At 39.6% G+C, this 21428-nt stretch overlaps 2 protein-coding genes across 6 annotated transcripts in view; one reads left to right on the forward strand and one right to left on the reverse strand.

Moving 5' to 3' along the window:
- The window catches only part of ext1c (exostoses (multiple) 1c), a 127224-nt gene that overhangs the window by 104235 nt on the left and 1561 nt on the right, over window positions 1-21428 (reverse strand). The window contains exon 1 of one of the 3 annotated variants that reach the window (XM_074686649.1): window positions 15511-15767. The exons of 1 other annotated variant lie outside the window; for it this stretch is intronic. The gene's annotated coding sequence lies outside the window, so the exon portion shown is untranslated. Of the gene's footprint in view, window positions 1-14599; window positions 14880-15510; window positions 15768-21428 lie in introns of those variants that run through there. One more of the 3 variants, XM_074686652.1, reaches the window with a different exon arrangement.
- Window positions 16578-21300, forward strand: LOC141803127 (putative thiopurine S-methyltransferase). Of its 3 annotated transcripts, none has more exons than XM_074687035.1 (9): window positions 16578-16679; window positions 19013-19135; window positions 19294-19386; window positions 19475-19607; window positions 19828-19880; window positions 19975-20049; window positions 20206-20291; window positions 20752-20796; window positions 20951-21300. In XM_074687035.1, exons 2-9 carry the CDS (start codon window positions 19029-19031, stop codon window positions 21067-21069), a joined length of 711 nt encoding a protein of 236 aa, XP_074543136.1. In that variant the 5' UTR covers window positions 16578-16679; window positions 19013-19028; the 3' UTR covers window positions 21070-21300. The 3 variants fall into 3 exon arrangements, with proteins under 3 accessions (XP_074543136.1, XP_074543134.1, XP_074543135.1); XM_074687033.1 differs by lacking the exon at window positions 16578-16679 and adding an exon at window positions 18144-18446; XM_074687034.1 differs by lacking the exon at window positions 16578-16679 and adding an exon at window positions 18146-18357.

The following is a 21428-nucleotide window of genomic DNA, read 5'->3' on the forward strand; positions in this document are numbered from 1 at the left end:
CACATTCAAACACGTCAGGTTTGCAAATTTTCAAATCAAGGATTTTACAATGAGCATTAGCCTATAATTAGCATTTTGAAATAGGTGAGCAACTCAAAAACAATGACCAGATAAATGATACAGACAAAACCAGCCATTTTTAAAATCAAAACAAAAATATAGAAACCACATAGCTTTCTTAAGAAAATGGCCATTGTTGGCATTTTGTAATTTTCAAGCCAAAACTCTAGTTTTTAAGTTTTTAGCTAGCCAACATTTACTTGTTTCTTTCCAGCTTGTGCTTGTGTTAGCTGGCTAATATATTACAGATTTATAATTTGCAGTAATGTTCGTTGGCTATTGGCAATGTAAGCTAACTAAGTAAAGTGTGAAATTAAAGTATTGCTAGCTAGCTTATGGTTTACTGTTCCTATGAGCTGTGGATAAGTGGATATAGATGCAAATCATCTACAGTTTTTAGAAATGACAGTGGCAAACATTTTAGGATTCTTTAACCAATTAGCAGCTTAACATAAACAACATTGCATAACCTATTAACTTTTTTTAGACAACAGCCAATGTTAGCATTTCTCTAATTTCAAGCTAAAATTCTAAATGGTGAGTGTAAAGCTAGCAAACAGTTATTGATTTCCTATCAGCTGAATATTGTATTAGCAGGCTTATGTAATTTTATAACTTAGGTTATTTGGCTTTTGGCAATGTAAACTAGATTAGTGAAGTGTCAAGTAAGAGTATTGTTAGCTAGCTAATGGTTCACTGTTCCCATTAGCTTTTTGGTGTAAATAAGTTATGTTCTGAAAAAGGGCAAGATTTTAATCCTCATTGTCTTTTAGTTGTTGTTTAATAAACACTGAAGAAGTTAAATGCAAAATATATGTCAGATTCTATTTATGTACACGATTTGAAAACCTGGAACTCAGTGCAGTGCAGTATGGGAACAGCATTGGAGCGCCCCACCCTGAGCTGGACATCAGAGGAATAAGGCTGTCGTGTGAACACAGCGATGTAATTGTAATCTTCCTCGCCCCGCAGAGGATTTCAAACTGTCAAACTCCGTCTTCTGCTTGAGCTCATAGAGAGAAAAATGAGAAAGGTACGACTCAGTGCACACTCAAAAAGGCATCCACTCCTGATTAGCCACACATCAGAACCATCTCTGCATGACGTCACCCATCCTTCTCTCTCCATCCCTCAATAACTTCCACATTCCTGAGAAAAGGATGAGTATTTACAGTCTGTGTCAACTTCTGGTACAATCTGCTATAGTACATTTTATCTTGAGGAGCAGACAGGACAAGATACTATCATTCTCTTCAAGGTTCGGCTCAACAGAGCCAGATACAGTTGATGGTCGTCAGAGGAGAACATACAAGAGCGTTACGAAACTAAAATGAAAATTTGCATTGGCATTTTGAAAACATGCGTTTACGCCGTAGGGACTAAGTGAAAGCCTTTTTTTGTAACATTTCCAAACCTGCAACGGTTTTTCAACCTCATGTTTTGGCCAAACATTCCCCCTTAACTTCCTAACATGTACAGTATGCTTGTGTGACTCTCTTTGTGTGTGTGTGTGTGTTTGGAAAGCATCTCACAGTGAAGGGTAGTGTTCACCCTGCCAGCTGCCACACAAAGGCAGCTTTCAGGTCTCACCTGGCCGCTCCTCTCATTCACATTCCCCATTTCTGCCTCCTCTCCAGCCAAGCAGAAGTGATGCCTGCCTTCTCTGTTCACCATAAAACAAACTGTGCACTGGTGATGTAGGTAAACAATGCATCCTCTGATTTCCCCACGTCAAAGGAGGCGAGGAAATGGGCATTTATGTGGAAACACCATCAGGCTCAAAGAAACTAGCAAATAATAGTGTTCAGGCTTGACCAATTTTCTGTTACTGGGCTCTAACGGGATGTAAACACAGGGGTCCTGCTTTTTTCTCAAGTGATAAAACTGAAAAGTTAAGACTCCTCTGATAGAGAAGTACTTGATCCTGCAAAATAATTGCAGTCAATTCATTCAAGCTTATAAAATGCAAGTGGTCTTTTGTTTTTATGGTGATAAAAATGACAAAGAGTTAGGATGCCATCTTGGCCCAAAGGTCCAGGCTTGTGCCCCATGTAAAGAGGCTGTAAATCTGTATGTAATCCTCACTTCTGACCTGTGCTCCTGCTTTATCCACTGCCCTATCCCCTCTGATTAAAAGGCATAAAACCTGTATAAATTTAGTTTTTTGAAAGTTGGTTTTGTTTCATGTCATTTTAACCCCTCCAGGCAAGAAAGATAAAATAATAGAATTAGACTCAGAGCTCATAAACCCTTAAATATAGTTGGCTGCCAAAAGAGTCAAATAAGAAGCACTTTTGTTTCAACAATAAATATAGAAAAACTTTGAATTAAGGTAGAAACATTGGCCACATATGTAGAACTGCAAAAAAAAACTGCAAAAAAAAACTGCAACAGCATGGCAGTGGTGTTGTATTTTGAGTACGGATGGGTACCAAATTAGGCACTTTTATAGGTACCAACCGAAATCTGTCAAAAGTACCGGGTACCCATTCACGAAAAATCAAAAGGTACCATGTGTAGGTACCTAAATGCATCCATGTGACTATGAGGGAGTGGAAGAGTAGATGATTTTCCATGATGGGCATGAACACAGCATTACAAGGTTATATATTAAAGAATAAATATGTCAAAATAAAAAATAAAAAAAAAACCTATTTATAAAAAAATTGATATTTTTTACTAAATAAGCACAAAAAAGTACCAAAAATTGGTACTGCTGAGTACTGGTACCGGGTATCGGTATCGTGTCATTTCTTATGTGAAAGGTACCCATCCCTAATTTTGAGATATATAAACCTACATCAATATTACTATTTATGTATGTGACTTTGTTAATGGAACTGTAAATAAACAGATAAAACACCAAGTGTCTTATAAGACAAAGTGCTTTTTATGTTTGCTTAATACAATCCTGCTATAAAACTACCTGAAGTCCTGGTGAAGAGGCTTATTTTGTCTGTTGACCTTTTCATGCTGAACTAATAAAGAAAATCTTGCTTTATAAAATTTATGCTACAGTCATACTTAAGCATAAAAATATTATTAACAGCCAAAAAAACACAAGATGCGTCTCCAGTTGGGCTTTGCGCAATCACAACACCAGACAGATAGATTTCTATTCAAGTCAATGTGCCACCTCATACAGGATCCACTCAGGCTGCTTCCCTGCTCCAGCAGTTCACAGCAGATATATGAGATTTTTGGGAGCTGTGATGCAGCAATTCACCATAGAGCCAACTGAACTACCTATAAATAGCCATTAACTTTCACAACAAAACAAATCGCATCAAAAAAGATCATATGTAGCTTTACTATAGCAAGAAACTGACGTAATGACTGGTTTGAGGTTTTGAAGCCCAACATCAATGAAGAATCTCGCAACTCCAGCGGGGGAGACACATCTGGTTTATTCTTGGTGTAAGCACCACAGTGTGTCTAAACTGAATTATTTATTTCCAATCACCTGATCTCACTTGACGGTCAACAGTTGCAATGAGCTACTGAGCAGGGTGTTTGCTAAGCTAGTACAGTCCCATGATGTCTGTGAAAACTTAGTTTTAGAGCTAGGCTACAGCCTGATATGCTTTGGTTCCATTTAAGTAAAAGTTTTTCAAAGGACACAGCCCTTAGCCTGTAGCAGACCCGTTCAGGCATATGACTGTTTCTTGAAATGATTCCTAACTGTAACACTTTGTCCCCCTCACAGCTGGTAGTGTCAGCCAAACAGCACCAGCTAATTCAGGTCAGCTACTCTGCCGCTGGAGATAGAAGTGGGGGTTGTTTGGCACCTTCCTCGTTTCTACTTCACTGGCTTTGACTTGTGGCAGCCTGAGCAGCCAGCTGCAGTCCAAGTTGGGGGAGAAATAGACACTTGGGATCCCATTACATACTCCTCATCAATAATTCACTCCCTACTTTAGTTAAGGCATTGATTTTTCCTTTCTTTATTTTTTTTCTTTTTGTACACTTTACATCCCCTGCCATCGACGCACAGTTGGACCCCTGTCTTTATCAGAATACGCTCCAGTGAGGGATCTGTTTCGTGATGCCTCCCTGTGATTTGTGGTTGCAGGGATAATTGATGGTGATGGGGAAGAAGGTGTAATTGAAAAGTGATGAAGGGTATCATTATGTTGGTGGTAATGATGATGGGCATGAAGAATTCATCCCAGTGGGTTATCTTTCCTAATACCATTGGATACTTTTGCAAAGATCACAGTCTATTAAGAATATTTACGCACAAGGTGACTCTATTAGATCGACAATAGGAGTTTCGATTCCAGCGCTAACACAGTCATTTTGAAATGAATGTAAAAAAAAACAACCTTTGTGTAATTCATTTTTTCTTTCTCAGGAAAATAGCAGCCTGAAGCTTGTACTTGGATTGATTTCAAAACAACATGAACAGAATTTTCAGTGACAAGATGTTAAAGGTTTAGAGGAATTGGAGGACAACACGTTATTTAAAATATCACAAGCTATCAGGGCATGAAACGAAATCCAACCCTTTGTCTTACTACTGACAGCTCCAGGTGAAAGTTTCTGTGCCACATCACGACCAACCCACTTTCGCGTGGCCAATCTGTCCCGTGTTTGGCCATAAACAAGCATCCAGCAATGATGAATGTAAGCCAGGAAACCTCAGTGCAAGTCTAGACCAGACCAGGCCTGACAACATCCGTGGCACTTGGTGAAAAGACACACATGTATAAGTGGCTGTAAGTGGAGAGAGAAGTCCCTCTGTCTCGGATCAATGATGGATCATTATGGTTGGGTGACTAGTGCTGGAAAAAGCCTCAAGGCTCATTGAATAAAGAGGCCTGAAGGTGGAAGGATGGGGTTCAAGGAAAGGTGAGAGCAAGATCCAGAGCCCCTCAATCTCACCCCTCGTCATTTGTTTCCCATTTATATTTTCTTCCCTGCCATCCATCGTTTCTTCCATCTTTTCTTGTTCGCATTCTTTTTTTTTTCCACCCTACCTAAGCTGACTGGAGGGTTTTCACGTAGAAACAAAAAGCCTCTTTTTCTGCATGGCTTTCCTTTTTGGAATTATTCTTGCTTCATCCTCAAAACAGAGCGAGGCTGAAGGAGGTGAGATAAAGCAAGGGGGCCCAAAACACTTAATCACAGACATGAGGAATACACTCAGCAAGGCCAGCAATTCTTTGATCATTGGCTCGCCTTGAGTGCTAAAGAAAACTTCTCGGACGGTTCATTATGAGAGTACTGAGCAAGCAATGCAACTGTGTCAACACTGCAAAGAAGAAAAATGTTGTATTGCACACTGTGTTTAGCATTTAAAGTGGCAGGTAAGTCATGTACCAACTGGGTAAGACAAATGAGCTTTTTTCCCTTTATATCTGCACTAAACAGGAGCTCCTATCAGGTTCCCTTTACTTCTTTTACCGTCCAAAAAGCAACTGTTTTTTAGGTACTCTCTTACCAAACGTAGACTGTACAAAACAGATAGAGGCTTTCACCCAAGGCCCCTCCTTTTGGATACAAGGATTTGGCATGTTGGGGTTTTGTTAGCAGGAGTTACAAGTACAAGTCCGTAATTCTTCATTTAAATTGATAGATAAGGCAATTTTTTGAAAGACCTTTAAGGAAATATGAAGCCTTTATGAAAGTGCTGAAAACTGTGGTTCTTCAAGTGTCCACTTGAGGATGGTTGCAGAAAGACTGGAAACCACATACAAACCAAGTCAAAAAAGCTTTTAAGAGGCCATTTACAAGACGATGGTTTTAGGGGGAAACGCCAAAGTATTGTCGCATTTCAGCCTTGTGTTTACATGGAAACAGCATTTTGGCCGACCTAAAACACAAAATTTTGAAAATGGCGTCCAGAGTAGAATTTTTCTAAAATGCTGCTGACACCATTGCCGTGTAAACAGTAAGCTGACATTTTCGGTGGCGTCATGCTCCACTTTGCACAAGCGCATTCAACAGTACAGGTGTGGCAGACACCTTGTGGCTGTCCCCAAGAGACTAAAAACACACCTTGATGAATATCACACAAGCGGCAACTTCCAATGCAGAAATATAAGGCCATGCAACAGTGTTTAAATCTGCAGTTTGTTGAGTGTCCGCTTTAGGGTGGCTCTGGGAGTACCAAAAAACCACAAACACACCAAGCCAAAAATAGCAATTTTCACAGCAGAAAAAACAACATGTCAAGACACAAAGCACACACTGTGTGGGTCTGACTTTCTTTTAATTCAGCAGTTGGGAAGAATATTAAGATCATGAGTTCATCCAATCAGAGACACAGCTCAGCTGATTGACAGGCAGGCGACTTATAGCCGTTTCGGTGGAGGCTCAAAGCATGTCCCATTTCCAAAATGGCCCCTGCAAACAATTTACTTCAAAACTCTGTTTAATATCCGTAAAACTTTAAAATGGATGACGTCATGGAGACGCCCATTTACTATACAGTCTATGATCTTGAACCAAGCTAAGCTGTGTTTAATATTACCAATGTGGCACCTATCAACAACTGTCTTCAAAACAATGTATCAAAAACAAATGTATGATGTTGAAGAGGCTACATCCATATTTTACACAGTTTATGCTTTAAACCCACATAATCTGTGTTTGATATTTGTTACGTTAGCTTAAAACAATAGTTCCCTTTGAATCGAGAACCACTGTCTTAAACCCTTTCAGCTGCTTAAGCTAACTCTATATTGAGACTCCAATGGTGTTAGCTAACACAAGCATACTTGCTCAAGCATAGTGTATCACGGTTCACCGGTCAGTTTATTAGTTGCAAGCTCATTTGCAGCTGAAAGCTAAAGTTAGCTAAATGAAACTGTTACAATGGGTCAACAGTGTGGAATGCTGTGAGACTTTTCAGGTGATTGTTTCTAATAAGGAACTGAAAAATTTGTGTAACTTCATTATTTGTTGTCCAGCTGATCAGGTGATTGTGGTTAGCCAATATGAAAGTGCTAGGAAGGATGTATCCCTAATGTGTTGACTTTTTTCAGATACAGTCTGCGTTAGACTTGTCAATATATTGAATAATGATGTATAAAGTAATGAGAAGACAAAATAAATCCTCTGTCAGAGACTTAAATTTGAACATAGTCCGATCTGGGGGACTTGTAAAGGTCAGAAATTTCAAGGACAGGACAGTAACAAGTGGAGGATGAGGAGTATTAAGGAGGCATGGAAGGAGAGAAACACAAAAAGGACAAATACTTAATCATCAATATCCAGAAATGACAGCTGCACCAAATCCTTGATCTCCCCCTCCTCAGAGCTTCCATGGACTGTTTCTACCTGCCTCGATTTTTCACTGAACCACACCATTAAGCCATTCATGGAAATGGAGTTTAACTTTGTCATCCCATCTGTCTCCTTTAGATTGTGTTGACACAGCGGCTTATTCAGCCGTGCTTATACAGGCTTTGATAGAAAATGAAAACTGACATGCTCTGAAATGGATGTCAGCGATGATGGCCTTGTGCAGGAAATTTTGAATTTTCTCTGTTTCTCTTTTTCCCTCGACTGAATGGGGAATTTTTATCTCCCTATTTCTGCCTTTCAAGCACAGATTGGCTTTTCCTTTATTTATCCAATTTGCTGTTTTGTGGCCACAGCCCCAGAGCTGAGCACAATTGAATGAAATCCACCACTATTACAGCCGTTTTCCATGTAAGCAGAGCCACTGCCACAGTAACAGAAGCTGCAGCGGCATTATTATGACTGAGATGATCTGGATAGTAGCACAGAGCAGGTTGTAAATTGACACTGGATGAGCCAAATGGCTGGTAAAATGAGATTTCCATCCCGTCACAAATGATAGGGTGAGTTTGTAAAGGCGGCAGCACCTGAGTGATGAAAGCCCACAATACACTGATGCAGATCCCCGTTGATAGCACTGTACAGATGCCAGAGTTGTGATATTTTTGTGGTCGCGTGTGTAAGCGTGGGCCTGGACTACACTTAAACCTGCATCTGGTGTGTGTATTAGTCCAAGAAAATTAAGTGTTGTGAAGAGAACGCAAATCTTGTGGTGGGTGAAAGGCTCACTCAAGTTAAAATTGAACCATGGACTCTGTCATTACGGGTCTGACAGATATGACAGCATGACCGGGGAGGAGAGGATAGCTGCACTGTAATGTCTCTGCTATTGTTTCCAAATATTTTTCTCTTGTCAGCCTCAATACCAGCTGCATATTTCACCAAATAGAGGCCACTTTAAAAGTTTGCTGGGTTAATTTTCTAGGGGAAAAGTTTCAACTCTGGTTGATTTGGAAAGACAAGTTATGAAAAGTTGGATGTGATGAAATATCTGATTCTTCCCAAGACAGGTATTTGGAAGCAGATGAATGGAGTTAAGATCGCACATTTCTTTGTTAGGACATTTTTTTTTGCAGATGAAAAAGAGACAGGGGAATGTATGTATTTATAGTTAGGTTGGGCTATTGGTTAAAACATGACAACAAGCAAACTTTGTACACTCAGTTCATAGTGTAGTTTAGTAGTCAGCTATATTTAGGGCCACTCAAAGCCTGGCGCCCTAAGTGTAGAGTGAAATGTTAGTGAATCTGGGTTATGCTCTACTAGTGCTCATCTACCAACGCCAACCTCACCAAGCAGAGCTAACGTAACCTCACTCTTCGTTTTACTGATAGACAAGTTTGAACAGACTACTGCTTAATAACTACTGCATTAGTTTAGACAGAGGCAATACAGTCCTCAGTCTGACATGACAAAGGTTTTCCAGAGGTCTGACATGTGAGGATGTCTCAAACTGCAAAAGCCTGACCCATCAAAAAATTGGCAGAAAATTCACAATTTTTGGAACTGAGATTTTTATTAACCCTTTTGACAAAATACACAAGAAAAAAGATACAGCTTTATCACTTTGTGTACAATTTTTGTATCACTTTCGACACATTGGGTGAATTTTTTAGTAAAGTTGTTAGTACGTTTGCATTCTTTCAATGCAGAAAAGGGAACCGTGATGGGGGTTCACACTTGTCTCAGACTAGGGACTTAAGATTGAGATTGAGACTTGCAAAATTTTGCAGCATTTTTTGCTTTATGTCATTATTTGGAGGTCAGGTGGCCAGTTAAATGAAATCTTACTTTTTAAAACTATTGAGGGTAGTATCATGGTATCATTTGTGCAGACTGCTGTTAAACTCTAAAAGGCCCAAATAAGTTGATTTGAATTGAAGTTTTAACAGTGTAAACTGAGGAAAAGTCCAAGAAGTTGAATTCTGATGTTGGGTGTTTATATCTTTCCAGAAAAAAAATGTTGAAGATAAATAAACCAAATATTTTCTGTCTGTATGTAACCGCTAAATGGGTCTTTTTGACCTGTAGGAGGCCTCAGACCCACAGATTTGGAACCAATGCTTTAGCCCATATACCTTGGTAATACTGATCCGTTCAGCAGTGGTTCTCGCTAACACTCTACTTATGTATTCAGCAAATTTGTGTTTTTACTAGGGATGAGTACCTTTAACATTTGAAACGATACGTTACCGATGCCTGGTGAACAAATTTATTCTTCAGTATATAAACCTGCAATGCTGTGTTCATGTCCACCATGGAAAATCACCTACTCTTCCACTCCCTCACAGTCACAAGGATGCATTTAGATTCCTAAACATGATACCTTTTGATTTTACGTGAATTGGTACCCAGTACTTTTGACAGAATTTGGTGGGTACCTATAAAAGTACAAAATTTGGTACCCATCACTAGTTTTTAATGGCGTGAATGGAAACGGAGGAGGTTATCTATTTCCAACCTGAGCAGGAGTCACTGAGAGTTTGTCTGTTCTTATATCAGTCAGTTTGTGGCTTGCCAAAGAAAGACGAGGAAAAAATAAACAACTGCAATGAAAACAAACAAACAGGGTCCTTCCCCCCTGACAGACCTGCATCAAGAGCTTACAACTGGGATGGGATCCATGTTCTATTTCTGCCCTCACCTACCAACTGCCCTTAAACATGGAGCTACTCTTTACACTCCCACACACTGTATGTATATAAACACACACACACACACACTAAACAAATATCTTTTAATGGGGAAGTAGAGCCATCTCTCCTGCTGTCTACACACAACTACACAAGTGCTTTTTCATTAACTCGACCACCTCCGAACCAAAATGGCCGTAAACATAATCAAGCTCTGTTTTCTTTTTCTTCATAATATGCGGAACAAGACTTTTGTCTGCTCCTTAATAAAACCATACAGGGACTCTGACATGCTTAATAAGATGTTTACCTCGAGCCGAACTCCCCGCAAATGCAACCAGCCTCCCAACCGGGCTCGCATACCAAAACCCGGCGTAATTACAAGCTGGCTTGATTAATTATGTCTCAACAATATGCTGCACTCCAACGCCACAAGGGCTAATTAACAGAATGAACAAGATGGGTAGGAGCAGTTATTAGGAGGTTCAGGCTTGTGCTCTTAATCTGAAAGAGCTGTTTACAGGACAAGAAAAAAGAAGGCGCAGAAAATGTGCTATATCACACGTAAACGCAAAGATCACAGGTAACAGAAGAGAGTGAGAAAAACCGACTGGGGACACTGATGCAGCGAGAGCACCGTGCTGCGCTCAGGGCGTCCGCCTGTGCACCTGACAACACACGCAGCAGAGAAAGCATGTAGTGAAATCCATCTGCCTTATTAACTGGTGCTGCTCGCAGTGCGTCCTCCCCTCTGCTCATCTTATCTGCAGCTACTCCAGCCTGCAGGCATTCCTATCACTGGACTCAGATCAGATCGGCCTGCAAACAAGCTGACCTTGACAACGCCGGGATGATATACGATCTGACCCTGGGATAAGGAAGAAGAGGCGCATTCCAAACGGGGTTCAATTAGAAGAGTCCCTGATGTGTGAGATTAAAGCAGTAGATTTGGCAGAAAATAGCTTAAAAGACGGGTGACTTCAAAGCTTACAGCTTCCTCCCTGAGTGAAGCTACAACAAATGATAACTTCTGTTGCTCATCAATCTGTTCAGTATTTTTAAAATCAACTGATTAATTGCTTTATCTTAAAAATGTCAAAAGGTCATTCAAACTACTAATCTCAATTTCATGGGGCAGAAGGTAATGCCATCCAGTTCAGTCTTTTTCTTAATCACATGAAACTAATGAATTTTACAATTTTAACTTAATAGCAGCAAATCTTGTGATTAAAAAGCCCAGAACCAGCAGGTCATCATCCTTAGATGAAGATAGTTGTATTATCATAACTGCCCAAAGATTTTGTAACTCCAACTTTTTCCTACCTATGAACACAGCTACAACTTGCATTTTTGTTTTTTTGAAGATGGCCCATCACTTTTATAATTAACCACTTAATCAATTAGTCAATTAATTGTCAAACGAAAAGTTTATTGAATTCACTGCTTAATCACCAAAATATTTTGATTCGTCAAAGCATTTTTTGAATCCAAAGTTTAACTTACCTCTAAATCGAGCTGCAACTAGCTTAAGTTTGTTTTTTGGCCATGGCCCATAATCCAAACAATCAAGAATCCAGTGATTGACTGAATTATCAGTTAACAAATATATGTTAATTAACAAAACATTTCTTTGATTCCAAGGCTTTTCTTCTTCTCAAACAGCTCCAACTACTTTAGTTTTTTGCTTTTAATCAAGACTCATTGATTTTACGATTTATCTGATTAACAGATTAACTGGTCTATCGACTAACTGGTCAGTTTATTACTTCACTGATTCATCATTTCACTACTTATATCTTTGTCTGTTATTTCACAGAAAGTTGCGAACACACGCCACCTTCTCCTACACCTCAAAGTGATATCTTCATGTTACTTCCTTCGTCAAACTAAAAACTTAAAACCAAAAGACTTTGAATTTTAAAAAAAATGAAGACCTGTTCTGGGTGTCCTCTTTCTGATAGGAGGACTGGAGGAGGGAGAGCTCCAAAAGGCTTCCCATCACGGCCCTTCCTTTTTTTAACATCTTTCTACTAGGGATGCACCATTACTGATCGGTGGTATCGGTTATAAGTGTATCAGTGCCCCATAAAGCTGGATCGGTATTGGTGGGAAGAGATCCATGAATCCGATCCAAGCAAACAGCTCTATGCCTTTTTGTTTTTTTAACCAGCGCTCTTTGCTACTTGATTTGAAATGTTGCCTCTGATGCACTTGCTTGTTTTTTGCTGCATTACCAGTCAACAGGGTATAAAAGTTTGTATTCAAAAAGAACTTGTGTATATTGGGAATAATTTTTTTCATGGTGAACATTCAATATTCCATAGTTTAAATGAATTATCACTTCAGTGGTTCCAGATACTAATTTTTTTGCCTTTTACCCAAAACATTACCAGTCTTATCCCACAGTAGGGCATGCAGGTTATTATTTAACACTGGTATTGGATCAGGATCAGGGTCTATATAGGTTGATACCAGAGCCCAGGTATTGTATCGGAACCAGAAAAGTTGGATCCATGCATCCCTACTTTCTACTCTTTCCTTGTCTCTTCTCATGTGGGTATGACCATGGTAGGAGCTAGAATGAAGGAAGGTGGTACTGGAAACTGTTTTTGGCCTACCAAAGGTTTTGTGGGCCAAACTTGTTGAAACATCGAAAGGAGGAGGAGGTGCCCAGCTGATAACCTCATAGATGTGTTGGCTCTTGTTGCCCATTAAGTTCTGTGGTCAGATATGGAGGTCATTGGAGCTCCCATATTATTTATAATTCATACAGTATTCATTCATCTTCTACTGCTTATCCTGTTCAGGGTTGTGGACGGAGCCTATCCCAGCTGTCTTAAAGCAAGGGCGGGGTAAACCCTGGACTGGTTGCCAGTCAATCCCAGGGCTGATACACAGAGACAGACAACCTTTTGTTGTCGTGTACACTCATCCCAACAGGGAATGTAAAATAAACAACTATAACCTGATGAACATGTTTTTGGACTGTGGGAGGAAGCCGGTGTACCTGACAGAAACTAACCCACCTTGCAAATTTTTTTTTAAAAATCACAAGTTGCAACACTGTTTGGTTTCCAGTTGCTAATAAGGGATATTTAGTAGACTCTGTAACTAACTGCTTTGGCAAAAGCACTGGGATGGAGGCAAAATATTATCCTACTGAGAGCTTGTATTTTTACTTTGGGAAAAAGTTCCTTTAAAAAAGTTCATATGAAGCCAAACGTGTCAGATCATTACTGTACAGAACAACATGAGGATGCATGATAAGTAAGCACAGTGACCCACCCACTGGGATTAACAGCCTTCAAAGCCTGCAAACCTTCTTGACTGAAACACCCAAAGACTCTTGAATAAAAAATATGCTCATACTGGACAATTTTCCAACAAGACAAGATTTGTGCTTCTTTTGATCACCAGGGATGTTACTACAGAGGCATCATACATGCAGAATCCCATTAAGACATGAAGGCTGCCATTACAATAAAGCCATTTCATAATTCAGATGAAATCCAGGCATAACTTGTAACGGAGGATCCACCTTCCCCAGAGAGTTCTTTCTCCTCCCTTTTTCTCTGATAATGACAGTGTTTTTCCTGGCATCGCTTAAGTCTCCATTTCATATCAAAACTATAACTTCATACTTGGATTTAATTGCTGAGATGAACCCAGGCAGGCTTGTTTGCTTCTTTGGGATTCATTAATACCAGGGCACTTAGCAGAATGTGAAAGCAGGTAATTTTCTGCCTCTTTCTGAGCTATTAGCCACTGGATCTTGAATGCATGAGGGACGGGCGAGGAGAACAAAGTGTGGACTTTATCAAGTTAAACAGCCCTGTGGTTTGTTTCTTTTTAATGTAGGACAAGTGTTTGAAGAGGCTTTCATGTAAATAGAAATTCCCTCTGGAGAAATACTGTATTTTTACTTTAACAAATGATCTCAGTTGTTGAATGGATTATTAAACTAGTTCTTTTTGTTGTTTTTGAACTGAAATTGTAAAATAAAATGTGTGTTGCTCTTTTTCAGCACATTTTTATTTTCAAATTCAACCCAATGACATCCTATTACCTTAAAAGCAGCAACTTTTTGCATTTTCAGGTCTGAACCAGACTTTTTTAGCTTCAAAAATTACCTATCATCAATTTGAAACTGTTTCTAAAGCTTCTTTTGAGTCTCTACTGCTAAATGTTCTGTATATTTCCACTTCCTCTCTTCTCTATTTTTATCAATAAGACTCTGCATCCTGCCAAGGGATTCTCCGCTTATCTTTCACTACTTTGCACCCACTAACAGCCCGACAGCTGAACTCGTAGGAACATTATTTAATATTCTTGGATGGTGATGGAGAAATGTGCTACCCTACAGCCCATCTGTGCTGTTGGAGAGGGATGCAGATCATCTGCCAAAAGATTTCTACGTGAGCTGAAGGTTTCCTCAACACTTAGAGGGCTGATATACAGCCTTTTAAAGCAGCCACACAGTGCAGATTATCTACAGAAGCTGCAGAGAAACGCTTAATTATCAAGGTCTGTCAATGCATCAGTGACACAGGATCTGAAGGGTGGATTTACTGTCAAAACACGCTGCTCTTTCAGCCTACCTGTCACAAAGTGACACTGTGATCCGGTGCAGGTGGCGGCAGGTTCATCCAGTTCTGTGATCCACACTCTCCACTCAGCAGCCACAGCAGCGCCCTGACTGAACTGTTGAGCGTCCTGCAACACCTCAGTCAGCTGTGGAGCCTCGAAAACACTAACTTCTCAATTTACGATCCGATTCAGTTGCAAAGGTGCGCACACACACGCACCGTCCGGAAAAATAATCCGAGCTGGAGCGTCCCGCCACCCCCTTCCTAAATTCCCAGATCGCTCTCTCGCAGCTGTGTCGCGTGCTCTTTTATTATCCAGCATGCACCTCTCTCGTGGACCATCACATCATCACTCCCTGCTGCTCCTACAGCCACCCAGATTTACTGCCACAGGCTGTCAGACAGGCTAAAGGCTGGCATGATAATCCAGCGGTGAATTAAAGTGCCCCTGTTGCACTTACACTCAGTTTAGGTTTCAGTGACCTTCTGGGATTATTTCATCGCTTTAAAATCACAACAGCAAAACAAAAGACTGTTGTTTGCTTTCATTTCGTAAGGGATCCAACATGTGCGATTTCAGTTAGTGAAAAGGAAACAATGCAGCAGGAGCTGATCGCAGTTAGAGCTGTCTTAAGGTGGAAATGCATTCGTAGTGATACAATCGCAACCTGAGCCGTCACATCATGTCAGGGGACAATAAAGCTGTGCATTTTCATGAACACGAGCGTTTACAAATGATCTAGAGCAGAAGATAGATCCATAAAAGCCTCATGAAGGAAACTCGGAATACACATGTACCTTTAATCTCATCACGTTTATCCGCTATTACTCAGATGCACCTACAATGAACACAGACAGCAGGAATCACCCAGCACCATCCCCGCTGCGCTCACACTTCTCCCCGACACACAGCTCGCCCTTACCGGGTAACAAGCCGCGCTCCTCCGCTCTCTGGTCGTTTTCCTTTTCACACCACGGCCGGGCATTTGCGACTCAATTCCGCGTGCGAGGAGCAGGTCTCCCCATCGGGATATGAATGATGAATGTGCGTGTTAAATTGTCCATTTTTCCATATCCACAACAGTCCACACACATACGACCCGCCCCCGGGCAGTGCTGATTGGTTCAGAGGCTGCTCGACGTCTCCGTCGCACCGTAAAGACAAACACACACATCTGGATGCGACCCCGCGCGACTGGAGCGCTTTGGAAACACCGTGTTACGCACAGGCATTGAACTGACGTGAAGGGGCGTGACATTTCTCAAGACCCCTTCAAATACAGGTTCATATTCAGTGTGTGTAGAGAGACAGCGATTTTTTCAGATATTCATCAAGTATGTTTTATAAAAACTTAATGTAAATAAGTTCCCTGCTAGCATGATGGTTTTGTGGTTAAATGAGAATAAAAAGTATTGTAGAATTTTGTTGTTTCAGTAGTTTTTAATGACTTGGACTTTGTGGTCCAATGAATGGGCTTAATACCCTAATTACTAGATTGAAATACAATTACATCTTGATTAAAATAATAATAATAATAATAATTTAGAAAAAAATAAATAAATAAAAAAAAAAAAAAAAAAAACATTATTTACCCAATATTTTAACTTTTTCATACAGGCCCACTCAACATGTGGGCCTGTACATTTTCAGAATCATATTTTTGAGCTACAGTACCTATTTTTATAGCCTTAAGAAAAGGATTTGTTGACGTAGCAAGAATCTTCTAAAATTTACCTGGCTATCTCATTTTGACACATGTAATGGCCCATAACGTGATAATATCTCAGGTAACAGAGCTGAGAAAGACAAAGCACCTCGCTGCCATATTCCCACCAGTATTTCTGAGACTCTGGCGCCGCCCTGTGTCCAAACACAGTCAAAGCACCCCCTTTCCTTTTGCTTCCACATTGTCTTGCTTTGGCAGATTATCTTATCTCTCCCTGGCTCCGTCTCCTCCTGGCTCCAGCGCAGCACTGAACCGAGGCAGGCTGGGCAAGCGAGACTAATCACAGAGCAACAGTGCAGAGACTCCCCGAGGAAGATTAGTGACAGCTGTCACAGTCTCAGCGTGGATTCTGCATCATTTCACAGGCAAGAGGAAGGAAAATGAATGCATTAAAATGCATAAATGATGTCATAAGATATACAATGCACATTGATTTGAATTATATAATATGAAGATGGATATGATTATTATTGTCTAGCTTCTTGAAGGAGATTCAGCTGACAGAGTTGCTCTATTAGATCCACTAGACCTCAAGCATGGTAAAGAATTTTAATCATTGTTATAAGAAGGAGATATACTTTACAACCGGTCTTAAGTTAAATGAAACAGAAGTTCATACAGGTTCACAAGCATTTGGAGTTTTAAATTCAAGTTTAGTTCATGACTGGAATATTCATTTCACAACTGTATGGAAGCCCTTAGCCAACATATATTCCATTCAATTATTATTATTTTTGTGTGTGAATGTTCTGAAGCTGTGGCAGTAGAGTCACTCATTTGTGAAGCGATTATTTTCATTATGTTGTGGTAAGATAAATTACAGTGTATGCTTTGTAGAAACTGAGTTCCTGTTGTTGTTGTTATTTATTTGTTTGTTTTTAGAAAGATCACTTTGTGCCTTTTTGATAAACCTGATGATGTTAAAAGACCAGAATAGGAAGTCCATGATGTAGATGTCTAAAAAAAATGAAGGAGCTAATTATTTAAACAGGGGTGTTTTATCAGTCAACATCCATTCTGTTTCATCTTGTCGGTTCCTACCATTATAAGGATTAATTTCCTGTTGGTCTTTTGTTCTAATAACAATGCTACGTTAATTTTTAATAACAATGATCTAAGTTTATATTTCTACTACAACTAAATTTATCTTAGTATCTTGCTATAACAAAACTAGTTATATCATTACATTGATTATAACAGGATTATTTTCTGGTGATCTAGAAGACAAAACAAAGGGCTGATTGTCTCCGATAGACTAGACCACCAAATGCCATGCTGTCATTTGTGACACAAATGAATCAAATCAAACCTTTTTTGTTAGCTTTGTCCCTCTGTTACTGTTAAAAATAAACAAAAAAGTCAGTGTCACAGAAATGCACGCCTACCTAATTGTGGTTTTTGAATAAATTTTCTTTTAACAGAACAGGATATGGTGTGTTATTGTGTTGACAGAAGCCTGTTAAATAAACAAAACGCAATTTTACTATGGGATTAAGCTGTTAAATGGTGTCGTAAACATAGTTGCCTCATGTTTTGCTTGTAAAAATATATTATACACCTTCAGGGACTATAAATAGTAATAGAAAAAGCAAATAAAATACGGTATATACTGCAAAGATGGTTCTCTAGCATTTTTAACGAGTTGGTTGTTTATGAAGCTCATGTTGACTAACTTCTAGGCTCAGGGCTAACCCTTTCAAATTGGAGAGTTTGTTGTATTTGATTCCATTACTTCCTATACTTTCTGTGTTTGTGAACGCAGCATTAGGCTCCGCCCAAACCAGAAGTGAACTGGTGAAAATATTATCACCAAACCCGGAGCTTGGCCTGACAGGCAAAACATCCGCAAGCATTTGTCGTTGCAGCTGTCTGCGAATCAACTGCTTGTGGTTGAAATCATTCTCCTGACAGACTAAACTCCGGGCTGGAGATTCAGATGGCTCATTGAGATTGATCGAGCAAACAGTACCATTGAAGATCCTCCTGATCACGCTGCTGTCTGTGTGCTGCTAAACAAATATTAGCTGTCTTCTGTCGGTAAAGGTACGCTGATCGTTTGACTTCAGAAACATGCGGGACTCAGATTTATTGTTTAGTGTTCTGTGGTTGGTTTTATGCCAGGCTGCTGCAAGGTAAGCCCGGGAATCGACGCAGTACAAAGCTTTGCAAAAACTTATAGGCTGTGATTATTATCTGACACATTTGACTGAGTTTTTTTCCCATCATGGCACTGAGATAAGATCTCATGTATTCACTCTGGAAATGATTTGTTATGTCACGAAAGCCCTTACGTCACCTAAGGTTAATCACGTGACTAAAAGTTAAATGGATCAATGTTAAAAAGCGAAGCTGTCAAATAATTCAAGACTAAAAAAGCACAGTTGTTCTCCTTTCCACCTTTGAATTTAGGATCAGGGCAAGAGGATGTTACAGATTTTACTCTACATGACCTTTGACCTCAGTTCTGACTCCATCTGACTCTGGCTCATTAATAATCTACCAAACCCCTTCCTTTTGTTCCTTTTGGCTTTTCAAGCTTATTGGCAGCTCTCTTCATAGTACATTTAGAGAATAGGCATGACTGTTGGCAGGATTACCTAACTGATTTGTGTTGAGAAAACATTACACACCCTTGTGTTAATCCATATGTGAATGCAGTTTTCTCTCCTCTGCCGTCTTTCTGTTTCTGTCACTGTAGTTTGGGTGAGACAAACATGACCAGCATGTTGGCACCACAAGCCGATCGGGTCATGGCGATCGGAGAGTGGGAGGAACGCTGGCATGAGGGCAGGATTGGTTTCCATCAGCTCCAAGTTCATAAGTAAATACTCCACTTTTGTTTTTGTGGAATTCTGACATTTTGGCAAGTTTCATTCAACTGATCCCATAAAAAATGCAAATCTGCATAAAACAAGTGGTTTTCAACTCTAATCAGCTTAAATTCTGTCCGCGTTTTGTTGCTTTGTTTGTGTGAAACAGGATGCTGGAGACACATATTGAAAAAGTTCTGGCTGGGCGCACAGGAGTTCGCTTCTTCTTCCCACTGTGTGGGAAAGCTGTGGATATGAAGTGGTATGAAAATCACGCGACAAAAAATAAAAAAGGTTACATTTGGTGTTGTTATTTATAGCTGTTTTTATCTGTCATTTGTCGATCTCAGGCTTGCAGACATGGGCCATTCAGTGGTGGGGGTGGAGATATCTGAAAAGGGTATAAAAGAGTTCTTCACAGAGAACAATATGACTTACAGCGAAGAAGATGTCCCTGCTCTACCTGGAGCAAAAGTGTATAAGGTGAGCTTTACATTTGGGCACAATTATTACCCAAGAGCTAAATTTGGACCTCAGTTCCCACTATTAAAATGCATCAGGCAAGGTTCCTATAGTCCGTTACACCATTTGTAGTCTTGGCACCGCAGAGTCAGACACTGGCAGGCCCAACAGCACTGACAGAACTTGTTGGAAATACATATGTCGTGTTCACTCTGAGATGAGCTTGTTTTTTTTTCTACAGGGTGTGGAGAGAAATATCTCTCTTTATCAATGTGACCTGTTTAACTTCTCCAGGTCTGAAATCCAGTTTTTCATTTGGTCTCTATTTATTCCTTCCATCTCTTCCCAGGCAAATATTTCAAAGAAGCTTTGTTTTTCTATTTCACAGTGCCATTGGGGGCCAGTTTGGGGCAATTTGGGACAGAGGATCTCTGGTGGCAATCAACCCACAAGATAGAGAAAAGTAAGATGAGATTGATCCCTCAACAGAGAATTGATGCTCTTTTAAATTTAAAATTGAAACCTTTTTGAAAATGATTGTTAGAATTTAATACCTTAGGAATAAATCTGTGCACTTGCTCTAGCTTGTCTCTCCAAATCATCTCCTTCAACATTACAGGTACGCCGCTCTCATAACCTCCCTCATGGCCAAAGACTGCAGATACCTCCTGGACACGTTATTGTACAATCCTGAATTATATGCAGGTAAACTGAAAAACCAGTAGTATTAGAACAAGATAGATCACATTTTTCCCACATTGAAAAGTCTGTCTCCTGAAAGCGATAGAAGTGAATTCTTTTGTGAAATGGTTCATGTAAAGTTGGATAAAACATGTTTAGACTCCTTGACCCACTCATTCCAATAGGGTGTTCCTCAATGATACAGTGTTGCCTGCAGGGAACGTTCAGACATGAACTCTAATAAAAAGTTATTTTTAAAAAGTTTTTACACTTTTTATGGCATGCATTGTAAACTGTTGAGGCCATCAAGTGTTATCAATGTGTTTTTGAAAAAAATGGGTTGAAATATAAATAAATATATTCTTTAGATTATGTTAATTTTGTCTATTTTAAGACAAAAAACACTCAAAACATTTTTTTCTAACTGCCATCACTATACGTACCATAGAGGGATAAGAAAGCTTTTTTGTTATCTTTCCTTTAGGTCCTCCATTTCTTGTTCCTGATGAGCAAGTGCAAAGCCTGTTTGGTGAGTGCTTGCACATTATAAAACATGTATCTTTGAATTGACTACACGATGCACAATGCTTAAATGTTATAAGAACTTAATCCTAGAGACAGGAGAAATGTATTGGATGATGAGATCAAATTGCATGTTTAAATGGTGTGTTTTTCCTCCTTAGGGAACAGCTGCAATATCGAATTCCTGGAGTCGGCAGATGCCTTCACTGAAAGACACCGAGGCTGGGGGCTGGATTATCTGACTGAACATGTGCACCTCCTCACTCTAAAAAACAACTAGAAGTAAACATGAAAGGTCACAGACCATCATTGCAAACACAGGTCCTGGTTGATTTTTTTTAATGCTTAAGCCTCTTTGATTTTAACATTTTGTAAGTAAATGAAGCTGCATGTTAAATAAATCAAGAGAATTTCTAATAAACCATTTGAAGCTTGATATTTTTATACAGCCTTTGACAACTGTAACAAAGTTTGAATTCCTGAAAAATAAAAAATAAAAAATAGATTTTAATGAAGTGTCAGTGTCTTAATTTGTACCATGGGTGGATTTTGTTTGTTACTGGTAAAAAAAAGAAAATGAATGATTTAACCTCCTGAAAAACCACATAATATAAGCACAGGAAGTATGATGTTTAAGGC

Source organism: Halichoeres trimaculatus, unplaced genomic scaffold (genome assembly GCF_033239565.1).
Source record: "Halichoeres trimaculatus isolate MK-OKI-2021-1 unplaced genomic scaffold, fHalTri1.1 fHalTri1_scaffold_14, whole genome shotgun sequence".
NCBI classification, from domain to species: Eukaryota; Metazoa; Chordata; class Actinopteri; order Labriformes; family Labridae; genus Halichoeres; species Halichoeres trimaculatus.